Source organism: Tachyglossus aculeatus, chromosome 1 (genome assembly GCF_015852505.1).
Source record: "Tachyglossus aculeatus isolate mTacAcu1 chromosome 1, mTacAcu1.pri, whole genome shotgun sequence".
NCBI lineage: Eukaryota > Metazoa > Chordata > Mammalia > Monotremata > Tachyglossidae > Tachyglossus > Tachyglossus aculeatus.
The window spans coordinates 458,376-481,656 of record NC_052066.1 but is presented as its reverse complement, the minus strand read 5'-3'; the positions used below and the strand labels follow the sequence as shown (position 1 = coordinate 481,656).

The 23,281-nt window shown below is 49.6% G+C and overlaps 1 protein-coding gene across 1 annotated transcript in view; it reads right to left on the bottom strand.

The window, feature by feature from the left end:
* The window catches only part of LOC119932072 (solute carrier family 15 member 2-like), an 82,351-nt gene extending 70,308 nt beyond the window's left edge, over window positions 1-12,043 (bottom strand). The window contains exons 1-2 of the mRNA XM_038750922.1: window positions 11,955-12,043; window positions 1,910-2,003 (exon numbers count right to left, since the gene is read on the bottom strand). Coding sequence (XP_038606850.1) covers window positions 1,910-2,003; window positions 11,955-11,987 — 127 coding nt within the window. The 5' untranslated portion in view covers window positions 11,988-12,043. The remainder of the gene's footprint in view (window positions 1-1,909; window positions 2,004-11,954) is intronic.
* Between the last annotated feature and the right edge of the window lie 11,238 nt (window positions 12,044-23,281).

The following is a 23,281-nucleotide window of genomic DNA, read 5'->3' as shown; positions in this document are numbered from 1 at the left end:
GCTAAGTGGAAAGAGCACAGGCTTTGGAGTCAGAGGTCAAGGGTTCAAATCCTGGCTCTGCCAATTGTCAGCTGTGTAGCATGGCATAGTGGAAAGAGTCCAGGCTTGGGAATAAGAAGTCATGGATTCTAATTCTGGCTCCACCACTGATCAGCTTTGTCTTTGGGCAAGTCATTTGACTTCTCTGTGCTTCTGTTCCCTCATCTGTAAAATGGGGATTAAGACTGTGAGCCCCAAGTGGGACAACCTCATTACCTTGTATCTACCCCAGCGCTTAGAACAGTGCTTGGCACGTAATAAGCACTTAACAAATTATTATTATTATTATGGATATGTGGATCATTCCCCATTATGGCCTAGGCTTGGGCTAGCTTGCTCACCAAGCTGGGGACTCCTGGCCCGACCCCTCCGGCCCCGTGCTGCCTTGTAGGGAGGAGACACCACAAGGAGCTGATGGGCGGGGAACAGAATTGGGTTTCCTCTTGTCTTTGAGATGAGACTTCTCATTCATTCAATCGTATTTATTGAGCACTTACTGTGTGCAAAGCACTGTACTAAGCACTTGGGAAGTACAAATCAGCAACATATAGAGACAGTTCCTACCCAACAACGGGCTCACAGCCTAATCCTGGCCCCACCACTTATCAGCCGTGTGACCTGGGCAAGGCACTTAATGTTCTGTGCCTCAGTTACCTCATCGGCAAAATGGGGATGAAGGCTGTGAGCCCCTTGTGGGACAACTGGTTACCTTGTATCTACCCCAGCGCTTAGAGCAGTGCTTGGCATATAGCTTAGAAGAGTGCTCGGCACATAGTAAGTGTTTAATATCATTATCATTATTGTTATTATTATTATGATCCCTGCAATCCCTAACCTTGATCACCTTACAGAGCACTTGTGAGCACACAAGAGAGTTGGTAGAGATGATCTCTGCCCTCGAGCCAGGTACTCAGTGCTTGGAAACATACAACAGAGTTAGTAGACAGGATTCCTGCCCTGAAGCACTGTATTCCTGCTGCATGGCCCAACAGCACCTTCCCCTCTGTATGCTCAGAGCTGGGTGGACCCCCTTTCTGCTTGGATTCCTTCTCTTCCCATAGAGAAGCAGCCCGGTGTAGTGGATAGAGCACAGGTCTGGGAGCCAGAAGGTCATGGGTTCTAACCCTCACTCTGCCACTTGTCTGCAGTGTGACCTTGGGACAGTCATTTTACTTCTCTGTGCCTCAGTTACCTCTTCTGTAAAATGGGGATTGAGACTGTGAGCCCCACGTGAGGCAGGGACTGAATCCAACCCAATTTGCTTGTATCCACCCCAGTGCTTAATACAGTCCCTGGCACGTAGTAAACACTTAACAAATACCATAATTATTATTAATACTATTATTATCCCATACCAGCCTTCCTGTGCCCCAGGCTCATCCCTGCAGTGTGGGAATCTCTGGCTTTCCCATTCAGGCTTCTCCTGCTCTTCCTGCATCGGCCATTCCAACACTAAAGAGAGACCTGTGGTGTCCTCCTTTCCTCCTCCTTTCCTCTTCCTCCTCCTATCCTCCTCTACTTCTTCCTCTTCCTCTTCCTCCCCCTTCTCCTCCTTGTTTCCTCTTCCCTACCTTCCCCCTTCCTCCCCCTCCCCCACCTCCTCCTTCCCCTATCCCCACCTCCAGCTCAAGCCTGTTCCAGCTTGCTTCTGTCTCCCCTAGGAGCTCAGGGATGGGCAGGTTCATGGATGGGTAGGATCAGGGAAGACAGGGTTAGGGAAGGCAAGGTCAAAAATGGCAGGATCAGAGATAGGTGGACTCAAGGAAGGTGGAGGAAGGAGAGGTCAGAGGCTGGAAAGGGTCAGGGCTGGACATGGTCTAGACTGGGGCAGAGACGGAGGAGCCGGGGGGAAGTGATTGCAGGCCATTACCATTCATGCCAAAAAAGGCAGAACGCTCCGTGAAAACGCTGATCAGGATGCAGGTGACTTTCAGCAGGTAGTTGATCTCAACCCAGGATGGCTTCTTGGAAAAAAAATAACAATTGTGGTTTTTATTAAGCTTTTACTGTGAGCCAGGCATTGTACTAAGCGCTGGAGTAGATACAAGCAAATAGGGTTGGATGCATCTCTCTCCTATGTGGGGCTCACAGTCTCAATCCCCATTTTACAGATGAGGTAACTGAGGCACAGAGAAGTGAAGTGACTTGCCCAGACCAGGCAGCAGTCAAGTGGCAGAGCCAGGATTAGAACCCAGGACATTCTGGCTCCCAGGCCGCAGTCTATCCACTACGCCATGCTGCTCATGGGCAAGAGGTTGGCATCGAGGTAGTTGAAATTGAGGAAGAGTGAGAAGTTTATTAATAATAATAATGATAATAGCATTTGTTAAGTGCTTACTATGTGCTGTTCTAAGCACCGGGGGGGATACAAGGTGATCAGGTTGTCCCATGTGGGGCTTACAGTCTTAATCCCCATTTCACAGATGAGGGAACTGAGGTCCAGAGAAGTGAAGTAACTTGTCCAAAGTCACACAGCTGACAAGTGGCGGAGCTGGAATTAGAACCCACGACCTCTGACTCCCAAGCCCGGGCTCTTTCCACTGAGCCACGCTGCTTTTCTGTTTCTCTGGTTTAGCATTAGAGGAGTGACATGTGTGGGCTGTGTTGTAGTAGGAAAGTAGCGAGGTGAGGTAGGAGGGGGAAAGGTGACTGTGTGCCTTAAAGCCAATGCTAGGGAGTTTCTGTTTGATGTGGAAGTGGAGGGGCAACCCCTGGAGTTTTTTGAAGAGTAGGGTAGCGTGGTCTGAACGTTTTTGTAGGAAAATGATCTGGGCAGGAGAGTGAAGTATGGATTGGAGTGGGTAGAGACAGGAGACTGGAAAGTCAGCAAGGAGGCTGATAGAGTAATCAAGGTGGGCTAAGATAAGTGGTTGGATTCATATAGTAGCAGTTTGAATGGAGAGGAAAGGGCAGATTTTAGCAATGTTGTGATGGTTGAACCAACAGGATTTAGTGATGGATAGAATATGTGGGTCGAATGAGAGACAGGGGTCATGGATTAGGGGCTTATGAGGCAGGAATCAATCAATCAATCAATTGTATTTATAATCAGTCAATCAATCAATCGTATTTATTGAGCGCATACTATGTGCAGAGCACTGTACTAAGCGCTTGGGAAGTACAAATTGGCATCACATAGAGACAGTCCCTACCCAACAGTGGGCTCACAGTCTAAAAGGGGGAGACAGAGAACAGAACCAAACATACCAACAAAATAAAATAAGTAGGATAGAAATGTACAAGTAAAATAAATAAATAAATAAATAAATAGAGCACTTACTGTGTGCAGAGCACTGTACTAAGCGCTTGGGGAGTACAAGTTGGCAACATATAGAGACAGTCCATACCCAACAGTGGGCTCACAGTCTAGAAGGAAGAAAGGTGGTACCAAATACAGTGTTGGGGAAGAGGAAGAGAGTGTCACTCTCTTCCTCCCTTCAAAGCCCTACTGAGAGCTCACCTCCTCCAAGAGGCCTTCCCAGACTGAGCCCCCTCCTTCCTCTCCCCCTCCTCCCCTTCTCCATCACCCCGCCTTACCTCCTTCCCCTCCCCTCAGCACCTGTATATATGTATATATGTTTGTACGTATTTGTTACTCTATTTATTTATTTATTTTATTTGTACATATTTATTCTATTGAATTTATTTTGTTAATATGTTTTGTTTTATTGTCTGTCTCCCCCTTCTAGACTGTGAGCCCACTGTTGGGTAGGGACCATCTCTATATGTTGCCAACTTGTACTTCCCAAGCGCTTAGTACAGTGCTCTGCACACAGTAAGCGCTCAATAAATATGATTGAATGAATGAATGAAGTCAGGGGGAGGACAGGGTTTGGGTGGGAAGATACAGAGTTCTGTTCTTGACATGTTAAGTCTGAGGTGATGGCAGTACATAACAAGTAGAGATGAAGGAGGAAATGTGAGACTACAGAGAGGCAGAGAGATAGATTAGGGTATCATTCACATGGAGGTGGTAGTTGAAGCCTTGTGAGTGAATGCGTTCTCTGAGGGAGTGTGTGTAGATGGAGAATAGAAGGGGACCTACAACCAAACCTTGAGAGACACTAGTGGTTAGGGGTGGGAGGCAGAGGAGGAGCCCGTGAAAGAGGCTGAAACTGAGCGGCCAGAGAGATAGGATGAGAACCAGGAGAGGATAGTGTCAGTGGAGCCAAGGTTGGAAACTGTTTCCAGGAGAAGGGGGTGGTCCAGAGTGTTGAAGGTAGCTGAGAGGTTGAGGAGGATTAGAATGGCATAGAGGCTATTGGATTTGACAAGAAGGGAATCATTGGTGACCTTTGAGAGAGAGGATTCTACGGAGTGAAGGGGTCAGAAGCTAGATTGGAGAAAGTTAAGGAGAAAATTGGAGGAGAGGAACTTGAGAAAGTGGATGTAGGCAACTCACTTGAGCAGAGTCTTCCAATACTTTCACAGCCAGCCCACTGATACATCCTGCCGGTTCTCTTCCTTCCCAGAATCTCCTGCATTTTGTTTTATCATATTTGTTAAGTGCTTGCCATGCGCCAAGCACTGTTCTAAGCACTAGGGTAGGTACAAGTTAATTAGGTCAGTCACAGTCACTGTCCCACAACAGGGCTCACAGCCTGGAGAACAGGGATTGAATCCCCATTTTTCAGTTGAGGAAACTGAGGCACAGAGAAGTTAAGTGACTTTCCTAAGGTCACACAGCAAGCAGTTGGCAGGTTAGAGATTAGATCCAGGTCCTCTAACTCCCAGCCCCATGCTCTATCCACTAGGCCTCACTGCTTTTCTGGATCCACCCCTTCCTCTCCATCCAGAAACCCCTAAGCTGGTCCAAGCTCTGGTCATACCTCAGCTAGATTATTGTGTAATGGAGACTAGGCATTGTGGTTAGGAGTCCTTTGGCCCACGTTGGGGTAACTTTGGGGAATACTAGAAGGAGCAGGAGAATGAGGTGGGGCAGGCAATTCCTGGCAGTAACAAACCAAGGCAGATATCAAGAGCCACACAATAGCAAATAGAGCACAAGAGGAGAATGGGACCCAGGCAGTTGCCAACACAGTGGAGAAGAAACTCAGGGCTTCAGCAAAGAATAGAAAATCCCATCTCCACCTGGCAAACTGTTACCATTGAAGGGGGAGCAAAGCTTCCCAGGAGCAGCAGCCCAAGGAGAGGATACTAGCTGACCCGACCATTACTCTGACCATGACTTTGACCATGACCCTTTCCCAAGAACTGATAGACTTCCAATCAGGGGATACTCAAAAGGTGTGGACACAGACACACCGCAGAAAGACCCCAGGACTACCCAACCCGGTGTCAGAGGCGAGGCTGCTCACTTCCAGGGTGGAACCTGGGAGGGGCAAGGAAATTGGAGGGCATAGAAGGGGTCCAGGGTACAGTGGTCTTGGCTCTGGCACTCCAGAGCCCGTTGGTCCCTGCACCAATATAAAGGCGAGCCAGTAAGATGCATCTTTGTGGATCTCTTAATAACAATAATAATTATTATTATGGCATTTGTTAAATACTATGTGCCAGGCACTATACTAAGTGCTGGGGTGTATACAAGCAAATTGGGTTGGACACAGTCCCTGTCTTACTTGGGACTCACAGTCTCAATCCCCATTTTCCAGACTAAGGACTAGAGAAGTGATTTGCTTAAGGTCACACAGCAGACAAGTGGCAGCGCTGGGATTAGAGCCCATGATGACCTTCTGACTCCCAGGCCTGTGCTCTATCCACTATGCCATGTTTCCAACTTGTACTTCCCAAGCACTTAGTACAGTGTTCTGCACACAGTAAGCGCTCAATAAATACAATTGATTGATTGATTGATTGCCATCTTAGACTGGTAATAACACTAGGGCGTTGGGTGGGTTTGTTCCCTTTTTGGGGGTTCTCTTACAGGATCCCATGTATGTTGCTGACAGGAGGTGGTGGTTGGCAACCTGCTGCACCCACCTCTTTGCTGACCTCCCTGTCTCCAGCCTCTCCCCCTCCATTCCATACTTTGCTGACAAAACATGTCCAAAAACAGAACTTTGTATCTTTCCACCCAAACACTGTCCTCCCCATGACTTTCCCATCACTGTAGATGGTACCACCATCCTTCCAGTCTCACAAGCTCGTAACCTTGTCATTATACTCCACTCATCTCTCACAGTCTGTCACCAAATCCTATAGACGGCACCACTATCCTTCCAGTCTTATGAGCCCATAACCTTGGCATTATCCTCCACTCATCTCTCATTCAACCCTCATATGCAATCTGTCATCAGATCCTGCTGGTTCTACTTTTATGATGTTGCTAAAATCTGCCCTTTCCTCTTCCTCCAAACTGCTCCATCACCTCGCCCCCTCCTACCTCACCTCCCTTCTCTCCTTCTCCAGCCCAGCCCACACCCTCCGCTCCTCTGCCGGTAATCTCCTCACCGTACCTTGTTCTCGCCTGTCCCACCATCGACCCCCGGCCCACGTCATCCCCGGGGCTTGGAATGCCCTCCCTCTGCCCATCCGCCAAGCTAGCTCTCTTCCTCCCTTCAAGGCCCTGCTGAGAGCTCACCTCCTCCTCCAGGAGGCCTTCCCAGACTGAGCCCCTTCCTTCCTCTCCCCCTCGTCACCCTCTCCATCCCCCCCATCTTACCTCCTTCCCTTCCCCACAGCACCTGTATATATGTATATATGTTTGTACATATTTATTACTCTATTTATTTATTTATTTTACTTGTATTTATCTATCCTATTTATTTTATTTTGTTAGTATGTTTGGTTTTGTTCTCTGTCTCCCCCTTTTAGACTGTGAGCCCACTGTTGGGTAGGGACTGTCTCTATATGTTGCCAATTTGTACTTCCCAAGCGCTTAGTACAGTGCTCTGCACATAGTAAGCGCTCAATAAATACGATTGATGATGATGATGATGCTATCATCTTAATCCATGCACTTATCTTATCCCTCCCTGACTACTGCATAAGCCTCCTCACTGACCTCCCTGCCTCCTGTCTCTCCCCACTCCAGTCCTTAGTTCTCTCTGCTGCTCAGACCATTTTTCTACAAAACTGTTCAGTCCGTGTGCCCCTACTTCTTAAGAGCCTCCAGTGGTTGCCTTTCCACCTCCACATCAAACAGACACTTCTCATCAATGACTTTAAAACACTCAGTTACCTTGCCCCCTCCTACCTTACCTTCCTGATTTCCTACTACAACCCAACCCGCACACTTCACTCCTCTCATAATAATAAATAATAATAATAATAATGGCATTTATTAAGTGTTTACTATGTGCAAAACACTGTTCTAAGCACTGGGGAGGTTACAAGGTGAACAGGTTGTCCCACGAGGTGCTCACAGTCTTAATCCCCATTTTACAGATGAGGGAACTGAGGCTCAGAGAAGTGAAGTGACTTGCCCGAAGTCACACAGCTGACAAACAGCTGGGCAAGGGTTAGAACCCATGACCTCTGACTCCCAAGCCCGGGCTCTTTCCACTGAGCCACACTGCTTCTCTCATGCCAATTTACTCAACTTGATCTCATCTACCTCGTGATGACCCCTGGCCCACATCTTCCCTCTGGCCTGAAATGCCCTCCCACTTCAAATCATTTCAAATCCCACTTCGCTATCTGACCTTGGCTTCACAGACTCCGTCCTCTCCTGGTTCTCCTCTTATCTCTCTGGTCGTTCTTTCTCAGTCTCTTTTGCAGGCTCCTCCTCCCCCTCCCATCCTCTTACTGTGGGGGTTCCCCAAGGTTCAGTGCTTGGTCCCCTTCTGTTCTCAATCTACACTCACTCCCTTGGTGACCTCATTCGCTCCCACGGCTTCAACTATCATCTCTACGCTGATGACACCCAGATCTACATCTCTGTCCCTGCTCTCTCCCCCTCCCTCCAGGCTCGCATCTCCTCCTGCCTTCAGGACATCTCCATCTGGATGTCCGCCCGCCACCTAAAGCTCAACATGTCGAAGACTGAGCTCCTTGTCTTCCCTCCCAAACCTTGTCCTCTCCCTGACTTTCCCATCTCTGTTGACGGCACTACCATCCTTCCCGTCTCACAAGCCCGCAACCTTGGTGTCATCCTCGACTCCGCTCTCTCATTCACCCCTCACATTCAAGCCGTCACCAAAACCTGCCGGTCTCAGCTCCGCAACATTGCCAAGATCCGCCCTTTCCTCTCCATCCAAACTGCTACCCTGCTCATTCAAGCTCTCATCCTATCCCGTCTGGACTACTGCACCAGCCTTCTCTCTGATCTCCCATCCTCGTGTCTCTCTCCACTTCAACCCATACTTCATGCTGCTGCCCGGATTATCTTTGTCCAGAAACGCTCTGGGCATATTACTCCCCTCCTCAAAAATCTCCAGTGGCTACCAATCAATCTGCGCATCAGGCAGAAACTCCTCACCCTGGGCTTCAAGGCTGTCCATCACCTCGCCCCCTCCTACCTCACCCCCCTTCTCTCCTTCTACAGCCCAGCCCGCACCCTCCGCTCCTCCGCCGCTGATCTCCTCACCGTACCTCGCTCTCGCCTGTCCCACCGTCGACCCCCGGCCCACGTCATCCCCCGGGCCTGGAATGCCCTCCCTCTGCCCCTCCGCCAAGCTAGCTCTCTTCCTCCCTTCAAGGCCCTGCTGAGAGCTCACCTCCTCCAGGAGGCCTTCCCAGACTGAGCCCCTTCCCTCCTCTCCCCCTCGTCCCCCTCTCCATCCCCCCATCTTACCTCCTTCCCTTCCCCACAGCACCTGTATATATGTATATATGGTTGTACATATTTATTACTCTATTTATTTATTTATTTATTTATTTTACTTGTACATTTCTATCCTATTTATTTTATTTTGTTGGTATGTTTGGTTCTGTTCTCTGTCTCCCCCTTTTAGTCTGTGAGCCCACTGTTGGGTAGGGACTGTCTCTATGTGTTGCCAATTTGTACTTCCCAAGCGCTTAGTACAGTGCTTTGCACATAGTAAGCGCTCAGTAAATACGATTGATTGATTGATTGATTGATTGATTCAAATGCGGCAGACCACACCTTCAAAACCTTTTTAAATGCCCATCTCCTCCAAGATGCCTTCCCAACTAATCCCTCATTTCCTTTTCTCTGACTCCCTTCTGCTTCACCCTTGCATCCTATATTCCCCCATCCCTCAGTCCCACAGCATTTATGTACATAGTTGTAATTGATTTATTTACGTTAATGTCTGTCTCCCCCTCTAGACTCGAAGTTCGTTGTAAGGAGGGAATGGGTCTATCATCTCTGTTACATTGTACTCTTCCAAGCGCTTTGCACAGTGCTTAATAAATAGAATTGATTGATTGCTGCCTGGATTATTTTTCTAAAATGTCTTTCTGTGCATGTCTCCCCACTCCTCAAAAACCTCAAGTGATTGCCCATCCCCCTCCACATCAAGTAGAAACTCTTGATCATTGGCTTTAAGGCTCCCAATCAGCCATCCCCCTCCTTCCTATCTTCACTCCTCTCCCAGTGCACCTCAGCACACTTCATTCTGGGCCTCGCCCTTGTCTCTCTTGTTGACCCCAGGCTCAGACCCTCCCTCCTGCCTGGATCTCCCTCCCCCTTCCCATCTGGCAGACCATCACTCTCTCCCATCTTCAAAAATCCCACCTCGTCCAGGCAGCCTTCCAGACAACCTTTTATAATAATTATAGTAATTATGGTATTTGTTAAATGCTTACTATGTGCCAAGCACTGTTCTAAGCGCTGGGGTAGATTATGAAAAGAAGCAGCGTGGCTTAGTGGAAAGAGCACAGGCTTGGAAGTCAGAGGATGTGGGTTCTAGTCCTGACTCCGCCACTTTTCTGCTATGTGTCCTTGGGCAAGTCACTTCACTTCTCTGTGCCTCAGTTCCCTCATCTGTAAAATGGGGATTAAGATTGTGAACCCCACGTGAGATAACCTGATTACCTTGTATCTACCCTAGCATTTAGAACAGTACTTGGCACATTCATTCAATCATATTTCAATAGTATTTATTGAGCAATTACTGTGTGCAGAGCACTGTAATAAGTGCTTAAAATCCTAGGGAGAGGGCTAAAGGTCTGCATTACTCCATCTAGCCACCAGTGCACCTATTATTATTATTATCATTATTATTATTACAAGGTAATCAGCTCATCCCACATGGGGTACATGGTCTTAATCCCCATTCTACATATGAGGTAACTGAAGCACAGAGAAGTTAAGTGGCTTGCCCAAGGTCACAGAGCAGATTAGTGGCAGAGCTGGAATTAGAACCTACATCTTCTGACTCCCAAGCCTGTGCTCTTTCCACTAAGCCATGCTGCTACTCTCTTCCCCTGAGCAGCGTGACTCAGTGGAGAGAGCACGGGCTTTGGAGTCAGAGGTCATGGGTTCAAATCCCGGCTCCACCGCTTGTCAATCAATCAATCAATCAATCGTATTTATTGAGCGCTTACTGTGTGCAGAGCACTGTGCTAAGCGCTTGGGAAGTACAAGTTGGCAACATATAGAGACAGTCCCTACCCAACAGTGAGCTCACGGTCTAGAAGGGGGAGACAGAGAACAAAACCAAACATACTAACAAAACAAAATAAATAGAATAGATATGTACAAGTAAAATAAATAGAGTAATAAATATGTACAAACATATATACATATATACAGGTACTGTGGGGAAGGGAAGGAGGTAAGATGGGGGGATGGAGAGGGGGACAAGGGGGAGAGGAAGGAAGGGGTTCAGTTTGGGAAGGCCTCCTGGAGGAGGTGAGCTCTCAGTAGGGCCTTGAAGGGAGGAAGAGAGCTAGCTCGGCGGATGGGCAGGGGAATTGGGGGCATTCCAGGCCCAGGGGATGATGTGGGCCGGGGGTCGATGGCGGGACAGGCAAGAATGAGGCACGGTGAGGAGATTAGCGGCAGAGGAGCAGAGGGTGCGGGCTGGGCTGAAGAAGGAGAGAAGGGAGGTGAGGTAGGAGGGGGTGAGATGATGGAGAGCCTTGAAGCCGAGGGTGAGGAGTTTCTGCCTGATGCGCAGATTGATTGGTAGCCATTGGAGATTTTTGAGGAGGGGAGTAACATGCCCAGAGCATTTCTGGACAAAGACAATCTGGGCAGCAGCATGAAGTATGGATTGAAGTGGGGAGAGACACGAGGATGGGAGATCAGAGAGAAGGATGATGCAGTAGTCCAGATCGGATAGGATGAGAGCTTGAACGAGCAGGGTAGCAGTTTGGATGGAGAGGAAAGGGCGGGTCTTGGCAATGTTGCGGAGCTGAGACCGGCTGGTTTCAGTGATGGCTTGGATGTGAGGGGTGAATGAGAGAGCGGAGTCGAGGATGACACCAAGGTTGCGGGCTTGTGAGACGGGAAGGATGGTAGTGCCGTCAACAGAGATGGGAAAGTCAGGAAGAGGGTAGGGTTTGGGAGGGAAGACAAGGAGTTCAGTCTTGGACATGTTGAGTTTTAGGTGGCGGGCAGACATCCAGATGGAGATGTCTGCTTGTCAGCTATGTGACTTTGGGCAAGTCACTTAACTTCTCTGTGCCTCAGTTACCTCATCTGTAAAATGGGGATTAAGACTGTGAGCCCCACATGGAGCAACCCAATCACCTTGTAACCTCCCCAGCACTTTGAACAGTGCCTTGCACATAGTAAGTGCTTAATAAATGCCATTATTATTATTATTATTATTATTCTCCACTCATGTCCGCCCATCTGCTCGCGGCAGTCGGGCGCGGGCTGCCACTACGACTCTCACTCACTGGGATCTCCACTTTCTTCCTCCTTCCTGTCATTTATTTCAGTGTCCGCCTCCCCTGCTTGTTTGCAAACTTCTCCGAGGCAGGGGTCAGGCCTACGACTCCACTGTTCTCTCCCGACCGCTTAGTGCAGGGCTCCTACCAGAGGCGCCGCACAGTAAATACTATGGATCCAAAGAGTCCTTGGACAAATGATCCCACACCTTAACAAACTGTTCCTGCTCCATGGTCTCCATGTGCTTGCCCCCCAGGTCTGGGGGTCCCGTGGTAGCATCTGCCGGGGCTGCATCTGCCGGGGCTGCCCCCACGGCTGCCATTCCTAACTGCTGGCATCGCCAACTGCCCCAACTGCTGCCTTCGGAATCTCCCGGAATTCCAGAGCCCTGATAGCCATTCCTCCCACCTCCCGCTCCCGGCCATTCATTCATTCAATCGTATTTATTGAGCGCTTACTGTGTGCAGAGCACTGTACTAAGCGCTTGGGAATTACAAGTTGGCAACATATAGAGACGGTCCCTACCCAACAGTGGGCTCACAGTCTAGAAGGGGGAGACAGAGAACAAAACAAAACATATTAACAAAATAAAATAAATAGAATAGGTACAAGTAAAATAAATAAATAAATAGAGTAATAAATACGTACAAACATATATACATGTGCTGTGGGGAAGGGAAGGAGGTAAGGCGGGGGGGATGGAGGGGGTGGAGGGGAAGAGGCTACTGGCTAGTTGACTACTTTCCTAGGAATGGCATTAAATTGGCCTTTTAAGAAGGGCTTTGAAGATGAGTAGGGCTTGTGGATTGTATTTTAAAGGGGACCACTCACTCTCCCCACACTGGCCTGGAGACTTGCCTGGTTACTGCCCAATGACCACCTGATGACTGTCCAGCCATTAACTGGTTGCTCCCCTGCTCCTGTCTGTCTACTTGCTTTGTTTTGTTGTCTTGATGGGGGCCCCCCCATGCACCATGAAAAGGTTGCAGATATTGTTTGAATGTACTTGGTCCTGTTTCCAGATTTGGTGTGGGCCTTAGACCCTGCTGCCCACTGGCTGGATCCAGGAACCAAACCAATTAAGGAGATAGACTCCGCCCAGCTCTGCACCAAATCTGGAACAAATCTGCACCAATCCAGTTTCCACTATTTTCAAATCTACCAATCACTGTGATCAGCAATAGCAGTGTATAAGCCCATTGTATCGGGCACTCGGGGCCTTTTCCCTTAAGGAAATGAGCCTGCTGGGTGTGTTACCCCCATTCGGTCTTCTAGGCCTTTTCCCTTAAGGAAATGAGCCCTCCGGGTACGTTACCCCCTATTCGGTCTTCGGCCTTACCAATAAAAACTTTATTAAAACTTTCAGCAGTCACATGCTGTCTGACTAATTCTTTAGTTGCCCGGAGACTTGGTGGCCATCCGGAACAACCGCTGCCATCAGTCTGTCTCCCCGTTCTAGCCTGTGAGCCCGTTGGGTAGGGACTGTCCCTATCTGTTGCTGAATTGTATTTTCCAAGTGCCTAGTACAGTGCTATGCACACAGTAAGTGCTCAATAAATATGATTGAGTGAGTGAGTGAGTGAGTGAATGAATGAATGAATGAATGAATGAACCTGGGAGGGTGCAGGGAGGAGATGGGTGAGGAGAGCAGGGCAAAGGCGGATGAAGGGGGCAAGGTGGAGATGTGTGGGTCGGAAGGCTGTAACTTGGGGGAGAAGAATGAATTGGAGACAACCTGAACCCCAGGAAGTGTTACCTCTGCAGGGTGGCCCATGGACGGACCATGAGCCGGAGAGTTGGAAGAACTGGGTCTGATCTGGGCTGTGGTCCCCTCCCAGCCTGCAGGGTGATTTGGCTGTACGCTGAACCTCTCTGGGCTTGGTTTTTGTCATCTGCAAAATGGAGAGGGGATCCCTGTTCTCCCTTTCATTCAGACTGTGAGCCCCTTGGGGGACGAGGACTGTACCTGGCCTGATTATTTTGTATCGGCCCCAAGGCCTAGCACAGTGCTTGGCATACAATAAATGCGTTCTGTACCCAATCATGGTGAAGTGGGTCCCTGCTTAGTTGGCCTGCTCTGGGCCCAAACATCCCTGTGGGCCTGGTCCAGCTCAGATGGGTGCACTACCAGGAAGGGCTTCCCGTGACCCCCGACTCAGGGCAGAACCTCAGTGATCGGCCAGCTCCCAGTGGCATATGTCCTGGTCAGCAGCTCCCCCAACCAGACCTGTTGTGCTCGGCAGCTCCTCCATCTGCATAACCAGCCCAGCCCTCACCCTCCACTTCTCTGACACTAATCTCCTCACCATTAGGCCTCATTCTCCCCTGTCCCGCCATTGACCCCCAGCCCATGTCATCCCCCTGGCCTGGAATGCCCTCGCTCAGCACATCCACCAAGCTAGCTCTCTTCCACCCTTCAAGGCCCTACTGAAAGCTCACCTCCTTCAAGAGGCCTTCCCAGACTGAGCCCCCTCCTTCCTTTCCCCCTTCTCCCCCACCCCATCCCCCACGCCGTACCTCCTTCCCCTCCCCACAGCACCTGTATATATTTTTATACGTATTTATTACTCTATTTTATTTGTACATATTTATTCTATTTATTTAATTTTGTTAATATGTTTTGTTTTGTTCTCTGTTTCCCCTTCTAGACTGTTAGCCCACTGTTGGGTAGGGACCATCTCTATATGTTGCTAACTTGTACTTCCCAAGTGCTTAGTACAGTGCTCTGCACACAGTAAGCGCTCAATAAATACAATTGAATGAATAACTGGAGCGGTCAGCAGTTCCCCTGTCTTTGTGGCTGGAGCAGTCGGTGGCTCTTCCATCTGCATGGCTGGAACGGTCAGCGGTCCCCCCATCTGTGTGGCTGGAGCACCCTATGCACCCATGAGTGGACTGTTGTCCTGGACACTGTTGTCCCAGATGCCCCCTCCCGAGCCCTGGTTCTGAGTCCCAGGTGGCCCAGGTGAGCACATGACACTCCCATGGAGGAATCCAGAACACCATGGTTCTGACTGCCCCCTTCCCTGGAACTGCCAGGGTCGAGTCCTCGCCAGCCCTGTGGAACTCTCCTTTCCTTGGCTCCTCTCCCAGCCACCCCCAGCTCTGGAGGGCACGTGGAGGAGCATCCCAGAAAGCTGGCTGGAGAAGCAGCCACCAACAGAGATTCCCCCGACCCGGGTCCTGCTGGTCCCAGCCCTGCCTTGGCCTATTGTGTGGCCTTGGACAACTCCCTGAACTTTTCAGTTCCCATTGCCCTGGGAGCCCTATGTAGCAGGGACAGGGAATGTGAACCGTCTGGTTGTCCTTGGCTCAGGGCTTGGCATAGAGTAACTGTTCGGTCCCCTGAGAGGGCAGTGAGGCCACCGAGTGAGGCCGGGGCCGGGGCCAGCCCAAGGCTGGCAGGGACAGTTCTGAGCCCTCCTGGGCTTAGGCCTTCAGACCAAGGGTGGGGCACGAGGGGCCGGGCAGCTGCGAGGGGTCCAGCCTCAGAAGGGCCCAACCTCAGGTTGCTTGAGAACTGAGCATCTGCACCCTGAATGTGGAGCCCACATGCGCTGAGCACTGAACCCACACACACTGAGCACTGAACCCATACTCCCTGAGCATTGAACCCACACACCTTAAGCACAGAGCCTGGACACCCTGAGCGCTGAAGCAGCATGACTCAATGGAAAGAGCATGGGCTTGGGACTCAGAGGTGATGGGTTCAAATCCCAGCTCTGCCAATTGTCAGTTGTGTGACTTTGGGCAAGTTGCTTAACTTCTCTGTGCCTCAGTTACCTCATCTGTAAAATGGGGATGAAGACTGTGAGCCCCACGTGGGATGACCTGTTCACCTTGTATCTTCCCCAGTGCTTAGAACAGTGCTTTGTACATAGCAAGCGCTTACCAAATACCATTATTATTATTACTATTATTATTATTATTATTATGTCTCCTGAGCACTGGGGCTGCAAGTCCTGTGAGCCCATACTCCCTGAGCAAATGAACCCATGCCCCCTAAGCACTGAGCCTACACACCCTGTGTACTGAGCCCCGTGTCCTGAGAATCGAACACACACAACCTGAGCACTGAACCCACGCACCCTAAGCACTGAGCCTATACGCCCTGAGCACTGGGCCCACAAGTCCTGAGCATTGAACCCACACACCCTGAGCAATGAACCCACATGACCTGAATACTGAGCCCACAAGCACTGAGCAATGAATCCACATGCCCCAAGCACTGAATCCACACTGAGCACTGAGCCTATATGCCCTGAGCAACGAGCCTGTGCCTCTTGAGTTCCGAGTCAATCAACCAATCAATCAATCAACCAATTGTATTTATTGAGCGCTTACTGTGTGCAGAGCACTGTACTAAGCGCTTGGGAAGTCCGAGTTGGCAACATATAGAGACAGTCCCTACCCAACAGTGGGCTCACAGTCTAGTAGGGGGAGACAGAGAACAAAACCAAACATACTAACAAAATAAAATAAATAGAATAGATATGTACAGGTAAAATAAATAAATCGAGTAATAAATATGTACAAACATATATACAGGTGCTGTGGGGAAGGGAAGGAGGTAAGACGGGGGGATGGAGAGGGGGAGGAGGGGGAGAGGAAGGAGGGGGCTCAGTCTGGGAAGGCCTCCTGGAGGAGGTGAGCTCTCCGTAGGGCCTTGAAGGGAGGAAGAGAGCTAGCTTGGTGGATGGGCAGAATGGAGGCATTCCAGGCCAGGGGGATGACATGGGCCGGGGGTCGACAGCGGGAGAGGCAAGAACGAGGCACGGTGAGGAGATTAGCGGCAGAGGAGCGGAGGGTGTGGGCTGGGCTGTAGAAGGAGAGAAGGGAGGTGAGGTAGGAGGTGGAGAGGTGATGGAGAGCCTTGAAGCCGAGGGTGAGGAGTTTCTGCCTGATGTGCAGATTGATTGATAGCCACTGGAAATTTTTGAGGAGCGTTTCTGGACGAGGACAATCCGGGCAGCGGCATGAAGTATGGATTGAAGTGGGGAGAGACACAAGGATGGGAGATCAGAGAGGAGGCTGATGCAGTAGTCCAGACGGGATAGGATGAGAGCTTGAACGAGCAGGGTAGCAGTTTGGATCAATCAATCAATCAATCAATCAATCAATCGTATTTATTGAGTGCTTACTGCGTGCAAAGCACTGTACTAAGTGCTTGGGAAGTACAAGTTGGCAACATATAGAGACAGTTCCTACCCAATAATGGGCTCACAGTCTAAAAGGGGGAGACAGAGAACAAAACCAAACATACTAACAAAATAAAATAAATAGAATAGATATGTACAAATAAAATAAATAAATAAATAAATAGAGTAATAAATACGTACAAACATATATACATATATACAGGTGCTGTGGGGAAGGGAAGGAGGTAAGATGGGGGGGGATGGAGAGGGGGACGAGGGGGAGAGGAGGGAAGGGGCTCAGTCTGGGAAGGCCTCCTGGAGGAGGTGAGCTCTCAGTAGGGCCTTGAAGGGAGGAAGAGAGCTAGCTTTGGATGGAGAGGAAAGGGCGGATCTTGGCAATGTTGCGGAGCTGAGACTGTCAGGTTTTGGTGACGGCTTGGATGTGAGGGGTGAATGAGAGAGCAGAGTCGAGGACGACACCAAGGTTGCGGTCTTGTGAGATGGGAAGGATGGTAGTGCCGTCAACAGTGATGGGAAAGTCAGGGAGAGGGCAAGGTTTAGGAGGGAAGACAAGGAGTTCAGTCTTGGACATTTTGAGTTTTAGGTGGCGGCCAGACATCCAAATGGAGATGTCCTGAAGGCAGGAGGAGATGCGAGTCTGGAGAGTGGGGGAGAGAGCAGGGGCAGAGATGTAGATTTGGGTGTCATCAGCGTAGAGATGATAGTTGAAGCCGTGGGAGCGAATGAGGTCACCAAGGGAGTGAGTGTAGATCGAGAACAGAAGGGGACCAAGAACTGAACCTTGAGGAACCCCCACAGTAAGGGGATAGGAGGGGGAGGAAGAGCCTGCAAAAGAGACTGAGAATGAATGACCGGAGAGATAAGAGGAGAACCAGGAGAGGACGGAGTCTGTGAAGCCAAGGTCAGATAGTGTGTTGAGGAGAAGGGGGTGGTCCACAGTGTCGAAGGCAGCTGAGAGGTCGAGGAGGATTAGGATAGAGTATGAGCCGTTGGATTTGGCAAGCAGGAGGTCATTGGTGACCTTTGAGAGGGCAGTTTCCATGGAATGTAGGGGACGGAAGCCCGACTGGAGGGGGTCGAGGAGAGAGTTGGTGTTGAGGAATTCGAGGCAGCGCATGTAGACAACTCATTCAAGGAGTTTGGAAAGGAATGGTGGGAGGGTTATGGGGCGATAACTAGAAGGTGAGGTGGGGACAAGGGAGGGTTTTTTTAGGATGGGAGAGACATGGGCATGTTTGAAGGCAGAGGGGAAGGAACCAGTGGAGGGTGAGCGGTTGAAGATGGAAGTTAAGGAGGGGAGAATGGATGGAGCGAGAGATTTCATGAGATGAGAGGGAATGGGGTCAGAAGCACAGGTGGCCAGAGTAGCACTCGAGAGGAGGGAGGAGAGCTCCTCTGAGGTTACTGCTGGGAAGGATGGGAGAGTAGCAGAGAGTGTTGAGAGCCGGGGGGTTGGAGAAGGGGTCGGGGGGAGTGACTTTGGAGAGGTCAGACCTCCCCAAATATGGGAGTCTATATTCCTTGGGCTTTGGGGAGGATTCAAACTCAGGATTAAAGAGGCAGACCCTGTGGGCCAACAGGTGTGATCTCCCTCAATTCTTCCCTGCTCCTCTCTGGTCCCCCTGCCCCCTCCCCCCCACCCCGGGCCCTCTGCAACTCCCCCAGTAGTCCCACCAACAGCTCAAAAAGAAATCTCTCACCTCCTCTCAAAATCCTCCCACTCCACATGTGCCTCCAACCTCATCCCTTCTTACCCTATTAAAACACTTGCCCCCTCCCTTCTGCCTTCTTTGCCTGCCATCTTCAACTGTTCACTTTCCAATGGCATCTTCTCCTCTGCTTTCAAACAGGTTCATGTTTCCCCTATCCTAAAAAAACACTCATTTTGACCCCATGACTCTCTCCAGTTATTGCCCATCTCTCTCATACCATTCCTCTGCAAACTCCTTGGAGAGGTGATATGGAGGTGTCCATATCTGCTGCTTCTACTTCCTCTCCTCCAATTCTTTCCTTGATCCCCTCCAATCTGGATTCTTCTTTCTTCTCTTCACAGAAACCACCCTTTCAGAGGTCACCATTGACCTCGTTCTTGACAAATCCAACAGCCTCTACTCCATCCTAACCCTCCTCTACCTTTCAGATGCCTTCAGCAGTGCGGAGCACTCCCTTCTCCCAGAAACATTAGCCAACCTTGACTTCACTGCACTGTCCTCTCCTGGTTCTCCTCCTATCTCTCTACCAACTCCTAATTGTGGGAGTCCCTCAAAGTTCAGTTCTGGGTCCCCTTCTATTCTCCATCTACACTCACTCCCTTGGAGTACTTCCCAAGTGCTTAGCACAGTGCTCTGCACACAGTAAGCGCTCAATAAACACAATAGAATGAATGAATGAATGAATGGAGAACTCATTCGCTCCACAGCTTCAACTCCCATCTCTACATGGATGATTCCCAAATCTCCCTCTCCAGCTCTGACCTCTCTCCTTCTCTGTGGTCTCACATTTCCTCCTTCCTTCAGGACATCTTTACTTGGGTGACCCACTGACACCTCAAACTTAACATGTCCAAAGCAGAACTCCTCATCTTCCCACCCAAACCCAAACCCTGTCCCCATCAGGACTTTCACGGTAGATGATACCACTAACAATTCTATCTCACAAGCCTTTAACCTTGGCTTTATCCTTCTCTCATTCATCCTACATATTAATTCTGTTACCAAATCCTGCCAGTTCTACCTTCACAACATTGCTTAAAATCTGCACTTTCCTCTTTATCGAAACTGCTACCACATTGATCCAACCACTTCTCCTACCCCTGAATAGTCAGTCAGTCAATTGTATTTATTGAACACTTATTGTTTGCCGAGCACTCTACTAAGCACTTGGGAAAGTACAATGCAGACACATTCCCGGCCACAGGGAGCTAACAGTCTAGGGGGACTACTCCTAGTGGATAAAGCATGAACCTGGGAGTCAGAAGGACCTGAGTTCTAATCCTAGCTCTGCCACTTGTCTACTGTGTGACCTTGGGCAAGTCACTTTGCTTCTCTGTTCCTCAGTTACCTCATCTGTAAAATGGAGATTAAAGCTGTGAAACAGCATGGTTTAGTGGAAAGAGCATGGGCTTGGGAGTCAGCAATCAATCAATCAATCATATTTATTGAGTGCTTACTGTCTGCACAGCACTGTACTAAGCGCTTGGGAAGTACAAGTTGGCAACATATAGAGACAGTCCCTACCCAACAGTGGGCTCACAGTCTAAAAGGGGGAGACAGAGAACAAAACCAAACATACTAACAAAATAAAATAAATAGAACAGATATGTACAAACAAAATAAATAAATAAATAGAGTAATAAATATGCACAAACATATATACATATATACAGGTGCTGTGGGGAAGGGAAGGAGGTAAGATGGGGGATGGAGAGGGGAACGAGGGGGAGAGGAAGGAAGGGGCTCAGTCTGGGAAGGCCTCCTGGAGCAGGTGAGCTCTCAGTAGGGCCTTGAAGGGAGGAAGAGAACTACCTTAGCGGATGGGCAGAGGGAGGGCATTCCAGGCCCGGGGGATGACGTGGGCCAGGGGTCGATTGTGGGACAGGTGAGAACGAGGTACGGTGAGGAGATTAGCGGCAGAGGAGCAGAGGGTGCAGGGTGGACTGTAGAAGGAGAGAAGGGAGGTGAGGTAGGAGGGGGGGCGAGGTGATGGAGAGCCTTGAAGCCCAGGGTGAGGAGTTTCTGCCTGATGCACAGATTGATTGGTAGTCACTGGAGATTTTTGAGGAGGGGAGTAACATGCCCAGAGCATTTCTGGGCAAAGACAATCTGGGCAGCAGCATGAAGTATGGATTGAAGTGGGGAGAGACACGAGGATGGGAGATCAGAGAGAAGGCTGATGCAGTAGTCCAGACGGGATAGGATGAGAGCTTGAACGAGCAGGGTAGAGGTATGGTGGAGAGGAAAGGGCGGATCTTGGCAATGTTGCGGAGCTGAGACTGGCAGGATTTGGTGGCAGCTTGGATGTGAGGGGTGAATGAGAGAGCAGAGTCGAGGACGACACCAAGGTTGCGGGCTTGTGAGACAGGAAGGATGGTAGTGCCGTCAACAGAGATGGGAAAGTCAGGGAGAGGGCAAGGTTTGGGAGGGAAGACAAGGAGCTCAGTCTTGGACTTGTTGAGTTTTAGGTGGCGGACAGAAATCCAGATGGAGATGTCCTGAAGGCAGGAGGAGATGAGAGCCCGGAGAGATGGGGAGAAAGCAGGGGCAGAGATGTAGATCTGGGTGTCATCAGCATAGAGATGATAGTTGAAGCCGTGGAAGCAAATGAGGTCACCAAGGGAGTGCGTGTAGATAGAGAACAGAAGGGGACCAAGCACTGAACCTTGGGGAACCCCCACAGTAAGGGGATGAGAGGGGGAAGAGGAGCCTGCAAAAGAGACTGAGAATGAACGACCGGAGAGATAAGAGAAGAACCAGGAGAGGACGGAGTCTGTGAAGCCAAGGTCAGACAGCATGTTGAGGAGAAGGGGGTGGTCCACAGTGTTGAAGGCAACTGAGAGGTCGAGGAGGATTAAGATGGAGTATGAGCTGGTGGATTTGGCAAGCAAGAGGTCATTGGTGACCTTTGAGAGGGCAGCTTCCGTGGAATGTAGGGGACGGAAGCCCGACTGGAGGGGGTCGAGGAGAGAGTTGGTGTTGAGGAATTCGAGGCAGCGCGTGTAGACAACTCGTTCAAGGAGTTTGGAAAGGAATGGTAGGAGGGATATGGAGCGATAACTAGAAGGTGAGGTGGGGTCAAGAGAGGGTTTTTTTAGGATGGGAGAGAGATGGGCATGTTTGAAGGCAGAGGGGAAGGAACCAGTGGAGAGTGAGCGGTTGAAGATGGAAGTTAAGGAGGGGAGAAGGGATGGAGTGAGAGATTTCATGAGATGAAAGGGAATGGGGTCAGAAGCACAGGTCAGCAGTCATGGGTTCTAATCCTGGCTCTGCTGCTTGTCAGCTGTGGGACTTTGGACAAGTCACTTACTTTATCTGTGCCTCAGTTACCTCGTCTGTAAAATGGGGATTATGACTGTGAGCCCCACATGGGACAACCTGATTACCTCATATCTATCTCAGTGCTTAGAATAGTGCTTGGCACATAGTAAGTGCTTCACAAATGCTATTATTATTATTATTATTATTATTATCATGTGGGATATGGACTGTGTCCAATCTGATTACCTTGTATCTACCTCAGCACTTAGAACAGTACCTGGCACACAATATGCACTTAACAATTACCTTAAAAAATGAAACAAAACAAAAAAAACTACTGCACCTACCTCTTCACTGACTTCCTTACCTCTTGTCTCTCCTCACTCCAGTCCAGACCTCACTCTGCTTCCTGGATCATTTTTCTAAAAAATGTTCTGTCCATGTCTCCCCATTCCTCAAGACCCTCCAGTGGTTTGCCTACGCATCTCTGAATCAAGCAGAAACTCCTCACCATCAGCTTTGATGTCTTCCTTCCCCTTTCCCCCACCTACCTCACCTTGCTGATTTCCTACTACATCCCAGCCCAAATAATAATAATAATAATGGCATTTATTAAGCGCTTACTATGTGCAAAGCACTGTTCTAAGCGCTGGGGGACACAAGATGATCAGGTTGTCCCATGTGGGGCTCACAGTCTTAATCCCATTTTACAGATGAGATAACTGAGGCACAGAGAAGTTAAGTGGCTTGCCCAAGGCCCCACAGCTGACAAATGGTGGAGCCGGGATTCAAACCCAGGACCTCTGACTCCAAAGCCCGTGCTCTTTCCACTGAGCCATGCTGCTTCTCCTCTACTAGTTTAGTAGAGTTAATAGTTTGCTCCTCTACTGCCAGCTTGCTCTCCATGCCCCGATCTCATCTATCTCACTTCTTACCTCTGTCCCATATCCTTCCTCGAGCCTGGAACTCCCTCCCTGTCCACATAGGCCAGACCACCACTCTCCCCACCTTCAAAGCCTTATTAAGGTCACATCTCTTCCAAGAGGCCTTCCCTGACTAAGCCGTTTTTTCCCCGGCTCCCTTTTACCTTCTGCATCCTCTCTGCACTTGGACCTGAACCTTTGGGCTCTTAGTATTCACCCTACCCTCAGTCCCACAGCACTTATGTACATACTGTAATTCATTTATTTATTTATATTAATGTCTGTCTTCCTCTCTAGACTGTGATCTCCCTGTGGGCAGGGAATGTGCCTACCAACTCTGTTGTAATATACTCTCCCAAGTGTTTAATACAGTGCTCTGCACACCGTAAGTGCTCAAGAAATATGATGGATCGATTGATTGATTGAGTGATTGGGCAGTCACACCCGCGTGCAGGGGGCCCTCAGACCCAGTAACACATC